Source organism: Neofelis nebulosa, chromosome 10 (assembly GCF_028018385.1).
Source record: "Neofelis nebulosa isolate mNeoNeb1 chromosome 10, mNeoNeb1.pri, whole genome shotgun sequence".
NCBI classification, from domain to species: Eukaryota; Metazoa; Chordata; class Mammalia; order Carnivora; family Felidae; genus Neofelis; species Neofelis nebulosa.
This window is the reverse complement of record NC_080791.1, coordinates 37,311,441-37,319,176: the sequence shown is the minus strand read 5'-3', so window position 1 is coordinate 37,319,176 and position 7,736 is coordinate 37,311,441. Positions and strand designations below refer to the sequence as shown.

Below are 7,736 nucleotides of genomic sequence, written 5' to 3'. Positions count from 1 at the left end.
TTTTAATGTGCACTTTATAATTTTTCTTTTATGTTTAGAGTTTTTTGGATTTGATTTAAGAAATCCTTGCTGACCTCTCCCACCTATTTCTGGATTCTATTCTGAACCCAGTTAAAGCCTCTATATAAAGTTTTAAGATTCTGGCCAGCGAGTGCAGAGATCCACTTATCTTGCATCCATGCAACTAACTGACCAATCTGGAGTAGTGGTCTGCTTCTTTCTTTGATCTTTCCTTGCCCTTCCGTGTATGGGGCCAGTTTGTGAAGCAACAATCGTCTATCAAATTGAAGATATTTCCTTTCATTTATAGTTTTCTGAAAATTTTTAAAATCATGAAACAGTGGTGGATTTTGAATTATCTTTTTAATGCATTTATTGAGATATATAGTTCCTCCATTTGAATTATTGAAATTAATCCCTCATTTCCTGATGTGTTATCCTTCTTAGTATTCTTTTGGGTTGATTTGTTAACATTTGTTAGGTATTTGGACGTTTGTATGAATGATGAATATTCGACTATCATATTCTTTCCCTGTGATGTCCTTGTTGGATTTTGGTTTTAAGGTATTTTTGGTTTCAGAATGAGTTGGAAAGTGTACCTTCTGTCTCTATTTTCCACAAGTGTGTGAATAATACTGACATTTTCTTTTTCTTCGGTGTTTCATAGAATTCATGAATGAATCCATCTGGGCAGGATCTTCCTTTTTAGGAAGATTTTAAATGATTGATTTAATTTCTTTAACAAAAGCAATGTTATATAGATTGTCTATTTCTTCTTGTTTTTGTTTTGATAAGTTGTGTGTTTCAGAATACTTGTCAATTTAATCTACATTGTCAAATTTATTTGTCTAAATGTCTTAATTATATTTTCTTGGTATATTTTTAATGTCTATTAATATACTGTTTTTTTCTCTTGCTAATGATAGTTTATGTTTTCTTTCTTTTTTTTTTTGTGCTCAGAATTGCTAGGAATTTATCAATCTTACTATCTTTCAGAAAGCCAAATTTTGTTCTTGATTTTTTCTTTGTTTTTTATTTTATTGATTTTTAAATAATTTTATTTATTTTTATTTTGTTACCATTATCATTTCATTTCTTCTATTTAACTTAGGTTATTTTGTTCTTTTGTCTCTAGCTTCTTTAGACAAAAGGTTACATCTTTGATTTTCGACATTTTCTAATATAAACATTTAAAGCTATAAATTTCCCTCTTAGCACCTCGTTAGTGGCATTTGACAAAATTTGACAAATTGTGTTTCTATTATTAAGTTCAAAATATTTTTTAACTTTACTTGTGATTTCCTTATTGACCTCTAGCTTATTAAAAAGTGTATGCTTAATTGTCAAATATTTGGAAATTTTCCAGATACATCATTGTTGTTGAATTCTAATTAAACTCCTTTGTGGTCAAAAACATACTGTATAATTTCAATACTTCGATAGTTTTCGAGGCTTATTTTATGGCTTATCATGTGGTCTATCATGGTGAATATTCTATGTGCACTTGAGATGCTGTGTATCCTGTAGCTGCTGGATGTGTCGCATTATAATATGATTAAGACAAGCTGGTTGATAGTGTTATTCAAAAATTTTTTTTAAAATTTATATTTATTTCTTGGTCTAGTTGTTATATCAATGATTGATAGAGGACTATTCAAGTCTCTGATCATGAGTGTGGATCTTTATCTCCCTTTAATTTTGTTAATTTTTGTTTCACTTACTTTGGTTGTCTGTGTTACCTTCTTATACATTAAGCATTGTTGTTTTCATGATAAATTAGCCATTTTTCCAATATGAAATGCCTCTACTTATCTTGGGAAATTTTCTGTGTGTCTCTTTTGACACTAATCAAGTCATACTGGTTTTCTTTTGATTAATGTTTTTACGGTATATATATTTCCATCTTTTTTCTTTTAACCCATTTATATCTTCATATTTAAAGCATATTTACTCTAGGCAGTACATACTTGGATTAAAAAATACATTCTGAAAATCTTTCTCTTCTAATTGGAGTGTTTATCATATTAAAATTTTATATACTTACTAGTATGGCTGGGTTTAAGTCTATCATCTTGTTTTAGTTTCTATTTGTCATTCTCCTTTTTTTTCCTCAATTTTTAAACATTTATTTATTTATTTTGAGAGAGAGAGAGAGAGAGAGAGAATAAGCAGGGGAGGGGCAGAGAGAGAGGGAGAGAGAGAATCCCAAGCAGCCTGACCCAGGGCTTGATCTCACGAACCATGAGATCATGACCTGAGCTGAAATCAAGTCAGATACTCAACCAACTGAGCCACCCAAATGCCCCTTCCTCATCTCAGTTTTTACTTACCTTCGTCACTGGCCCCTCTGGGACTGTTTCATATGTTCCATCTTTATGGCCTGTGTTGGTACCGTGCATATCACAGACTAGTTACTGAACCACTGGTCATCTAAGCCTCAGTGCTGGAAGGAAGGAATTTTTGCCCTTTATGGTTCTATCAAAATGTAGCTCTATCTAAGCTCCATTCTGTGACAATGGTCACCTTTTGAAGTCCTCTTCACCAGTAGGGCTCTATTTTTTATTTATTTATTTTTTTGCAGGAGGTAGGATTTATTGGGGCATTGCCGAGTTTCCCATGAGTGCAGAGCCTGCCATTCGTCCAGGGGCCCACAATTAGGTATGTATTTGATGCCACAGCAATCTGGGATGAGGCACTTTTCAGCCACCATTCGTTCAAATTTGTCCACTTTAAACTTAGTAAGACCCCACTTCTTGGAAATATGGGTCTTCTGGCAGCCAGGGAGCTTGAACTTGGCCCTGAGTAGAGTCTCAATCACATGCTCCTTGTTCTGCAGCTTGGTACAGGTGGACATGATGACTTGGCCAATGGTGGACGCTGGCCACTGGTGCCCCAGAGCTTTCCAAAGGCACCAACGCATACCTGTCTGAAGTCCATCAGCCCCAACATGGGACATCTTGTTGATACAGAGGACGTGGAAGGGGTGGAGCCGCACTTGGATGTGAAAACCATCTTTGCCATAGCTTTTCACCGTGTACTCATTGGCACATATATGGGCAGATTCCAGGGCTGCAGAGGAGAGCCGCTCATAGTCACCTGACACCATGTGGACACATAGTGGGAACTCATCCACTTTTGCCTTATTCTGCCCCAGGTCAAAGATGTGGATCTTGGCACCAGGGACATCTCTGCAGAAGGGAGAGTTTGGATATGGCCTGTTCTTACAATACAATAACGCTGGGCAGGGCAGTGGCCCATGGCGACACTAGGATGTTCAGTGTCATGCTTAAGAAAAAGAGTAGGACCCCTGTTTTAAGCAAGGGTTTTGGCTCTGAAACCCTACCGTATGGGAGTACCTTCAGTTCAAGTACCTAAATTCCATTGCCTGCTTTCATATGTGGAGCCCAGGAGGCTGTGTCTTTAGTCCTACTCACTGCTTTATATAGGTTTGTTACTTTTTCAGTGCATAGAGGTATTGATTTTGTATTTGAGAATGGCTACATCTTTATAGTGTTTCTTTTTAAATTTTATCAACTCTTTTTGGGGTATCAGTGGGGGTAGGTTGAGTATGTGTATAAGTTTGTGTGGGTGTTTATGTGTGAGTGTGTATGTAGGTCACAGAGAAGATTTACCATACAGTCTTGAATGAAAATCTTGTTACTTTGTAAGATAGGGATAATAATATCTCATTTATAACCTTAATGCAAACCTTAAATGATATAAGTCACATAGAATGCTTGACAATATGCCCATCAGATAAAAAGACTCAGTAAATAATATGGAGCATTCTACTACGAAATAGAGCCACTCAGTTATTACAAAATGATAGAGAAGTACATGAGGAGATAGAAACTGCAACAGGCCCTGAGGACTGCATTTGGAATATATGTTTTTCCGACAATCTCTGAGAGTATAGAAAGTGTGGGATGGGGGTTCTTGCTTTGCCCTATAGATACTGTTTACATAAATATTAATCTCTGGGACAGCCATTCAGTGAGAGGCTGTGGTAGGGGACATTCTTCTCTATGGTCTTTTGAGTTTCTACATGTCTTGCACGGTGAATTGCTAGATGCCCTTATTTTCTGAACTATCTTTTCAAAGATATTTGTATAGTGAACTGCTATACAAATTGCTATCTAATATCAACTCATTTTAGATAGAGAATTTATGGATTCTCCTTGATTAATTTTTCAAGTACTTTACTTGAAAAAGGAACTCTAATGCTCCAGGCTTTCACAGGTCCCACTGGATGATAGAGATAAAACAATATCCTTAGGGACTGCTGGGTGGAAGGAGCCCAGAATTATTCTCAAAGACATGTGCTGCTGTCATTTGGCCCCTGTGGCACAGTTCTTGCCAATATCACCCATTTGAACATTATGGTTTCTTTTGAGCATGACCTTCAGTGGAAGTAAATCTGCACAGCCTATCAAAATATATTGTTTGCCCAAAGTGGGCATACTGGTTCCCTAAGATTTCTCTGATAGTCCCCTTTATTGCCCTAAAGTCCTGTACATGGGAGATAGTCTTAAGATACAAAGTTCCAGTGGGCATCGGGGTTCTCTCATCAACATCTATCTGTACCATGCCCCCTTACCTGTGGGATCTGTGTGGTTTGGTTGGGATTGGGCCAAGCCATTTCTCATTTCCTAACCTCAATCTTCTCTTAAATACACAATAGAAGTTTCTGAGAGTTAGAGGGGAGTCATAATGAGATTTCAAAACAATGTATACATTAAAAAATTATACATCTTGGGCAATGTCAACTTGCTTCTACTTCAGCCACAGCTTATCAGATCTCTTTGATTTGATATCTCTAGAGACTCAGATTTTGAACAAAGGATGTCTTTCTCTCTTTTTAAATACATTTTACTGTGATAACGTCTCTCCGTGGCCTCTTCTGTGCAACTGTCTCTTATCTGAAAAGTTTGCTTGATACTGATATGATTTTTCTACCTTTGGTTCAGCAATAATTTCATAGGAACATTAGTTTTCCATTCTCTATTCTCACCCTCTTTGACACCCCTCCCTCTAACATTGACTTCTTGCCAATGATAGGTGCCGTGAAGAGCCCCTGGCAGACAGGTGATATATTATTTCTTTTTTGTTCTCACCTTACTCACAACAGCCATTGAATTTGTTTTAGCTGAAACTGGAGCTGGCTCTGCAAGCAATTAAGTTGTCTTAACCAAACAAATGCAGTGACTGGAATTTCCACATGGCACAGTGTTTCACATTTATTGCATCTGGGGTTTGAGAAAAATCACACTTTAAAGCGATCTGAAATGAGTTTTTACAGAACTGGCAGGAATTCAATATTGTATAGAAAATCAAGTAGGGTAAACTACTGAGAAATCAAAAATAAATAAGTGTAAGAGAAAATTATATGGTGGAATAGGGAAAGAGAAATAAAAACAAGGGCAAATAAGGCCTTTTAGGAGTGATAAAAAAGGAGAAAATACTAAGATAACAAGTGTATTTTCTAAACACAGATTCTCTTTAGGACAGCAATTTGGACACTGAGGACAGACAGAGTTTTGCATTCCAATTATGAAAAAGTATTTTATTTTAATTTCTCCAGGGTACTTCTTGTTCTCTCACCATAATATCTTAGCAACATAAGTTTAGGAGGAATTTGCTCTTGATTTATTGTTTTACATTGTGGTGAAGCCCCTCAAAGACATAATGTGCTGGTGTTGTTTACTTGAAAGGGTGTCTCTCAAGGCTGATAGGTCACACTCAGGAAACTGATGATCAGAGAACGTGGCACACAACTTAGAAGATAAATCAACATAACCACTCTACCTGTTCTGACCCTGATCCTAAATGATAACCGGTTTACTTAAGAGACAACTTGGTAGTCATTTTTGTCAATTTTCTGAATGATGACACACACATAAATTGCACCTGCTCTTATTTATTGATACTGGCAGAAGAATAAATATCAGTTTGTACCCCCCCCCAAAAGTCCAAACAAGTCTCCCTTGTATCCCCCTGAAGTTTCCCCAGATCTTATTACATAATGATTATAAATTCATGTTTCAAGTTTGATGACCTTGAAGGAATTCTTGGTAAGATTAGCAAGGGGGAGGAGGGCTACCCAACAAATAGACACTATGAGGAGATTTATAGGCACTTAGGGAAGAGGATTCTTGGCACTTTTCAGACAAATTGTTATATAGAATGAAGAAACAGCAAAACTGCAGGTAGTAAATAATGTGTTCAAAATTTAACATCCCAAAAAGGAGAGAGGAAACATTGCGAATGGGTTATCCAAGAGGAGTAAGTTTGGAGGAACGTTAAATTGTGCTAGAATATAAAGGGATTGGGGAATGTTGGGCTGCAATCTCCATCCTTATTCACTATGGATATTTTATGGCCATGGAACTAATTTTATTTTCTTAAGGAGATGTTTCCTCTCTCCTGAAAACATTTATTTCAGCGAATTAGAATTTAAACCATTACCAAAAATAACAATATAATCGGAACTTTATCAGGGTCTGACTGATGATGTAGGAATCCTAAACTGACCCTGAGTGAGAGTTAATCCCTGAGAGCTTGCGATAGCTAGGAAGGTTACAGCAAATCAGTGTTGGACAGGGCTGCAGAATAATTTTGCAGGTCCAGGAAAAGGAGTTAGAGCCAAACTATTCAGGCTGGAGTGAAAGTTCTTCTGTTTATTTACTGCATTATACTCATTTTAGAAAAGAACATTACCATACCCGAGTCTCAGTAGCTTCATGCATAAGTATCACCTCTCCTACCTCTCAAGATTACTGATAAAATCAGCTTTTCATCCCCACCAGGACTACAGATCATTGATCTTCATACTTTTTTAAATCATCCCTCATTCCCCTGCTATCCATTCTTCCTTCCTTATTCAGAACAGAATCTGTGGCCTGTCATTCTAATGACTCCCTTTTTTATGTTCTCAGCAGCTTTGCTCCTCTTGGCTTCTTCCAATTTGTTTGGGAAAACCACCTTAATTAAGTCTAACCCAACATACTTTGCACCTACATTTGTGAAAACTGAATGTAGGTGTAGAAACATAAAATCATGAGGAGTGATTTCACTTTAAATGCATGACCACTTGGGCTCTGCACTGACAGCAGGAAGTCTGCTTAGGATTCTCTCCCTCTCTCTCTCTGCCCCTCCCCACAGCCATCTCAACCCCTCCCCTAACCCCACCCTCCCTCATGCACATGCCCACTCTCTCTCTCTTTCAAAATAAATAAGCATTTTAAATCCATGGCCACTAATTTTGAGTAGTCCTTTAGTGCTTCTATGATGATCATATTGAGAGCAAATATTTATTATGATAATCATATTGGATTTTGATTTTATTTCCCGTTTTAATTTCTGGTTAGATTTTAGTATGATTATGTTAACATCATAAAATGTTAACTTCAACAAGTAATGTTCTTTCATTTTATTTTAAAAAAAAGGTTTTTTTTTTTTTTTAACATTTATTCATTTTTGAGAGACAGAGAGAGACAGAGCATGAGCAGGGAAGGGGCAGAGAGAGAGGGAGACACAGAATCTGAAGCAGCCTCCAGGCTCTGAGCTGTCAGCACAGAGCCTGACACAGGGCTTGAACTCATGAACCATTGAGTTCATGACCTGAGCTGAAGTTGGACGCTTACCTGACTGAGCCATCCAGGTGCCCCTCTCTACATTTGAACTCTTAAAAGTTACTTCTTTTTAAAATTCATTTCTAACTTAATTGCATGTTTATC

The 7,736-nt window shown here is 36.9% G+C and overlaps 1 protein-coding gene across 1 annotated transcript; it reads right to left on the bottom strand.

Moving 5' to 3' along the window:
* Positions 1-2,563: 2,563 nt before the first annotated feature.
* LOC131486544 (large ribosomal subunit protein uL16-like) lies at positions 2,564-4,587 on the bottom strand. Its single transcript, XM_058686468.1, has 2 exons — positions 4,516-4,587; positions 2,564-3,265 (listed from the first exon to the last, which is right to left on the bottom strand). Exons 1-2 carry the CDS (start codon positions 4,585-4,587, stop codon positions 2,564-2,566), a joined length of 774 nt encoding a protein of 257 aa, XP_058542451.1.
* Between the last annotated feature and the right edge of the window lie 3,149 nt (positions 4,588-7,736).

What these genes read in the sequence shown, in the direction of transcription:
- LOC131486544 (XM_058686468.1), bottom strand. Translation starts at nt 4,587, where the DNA reads ATGGTACAGATAGATGTTGATGAGAGAACCCCGATGCCCACTGGAACT. An exon ending in ATCTTAAGACTATCTCCCAT is followed by an intron (nt 3,266 to 4,515) that starts GTACAGGACTTT and finishes TGAACATCCTAG; the next exon opens with TGTCGCCATGGGCCACTGCC.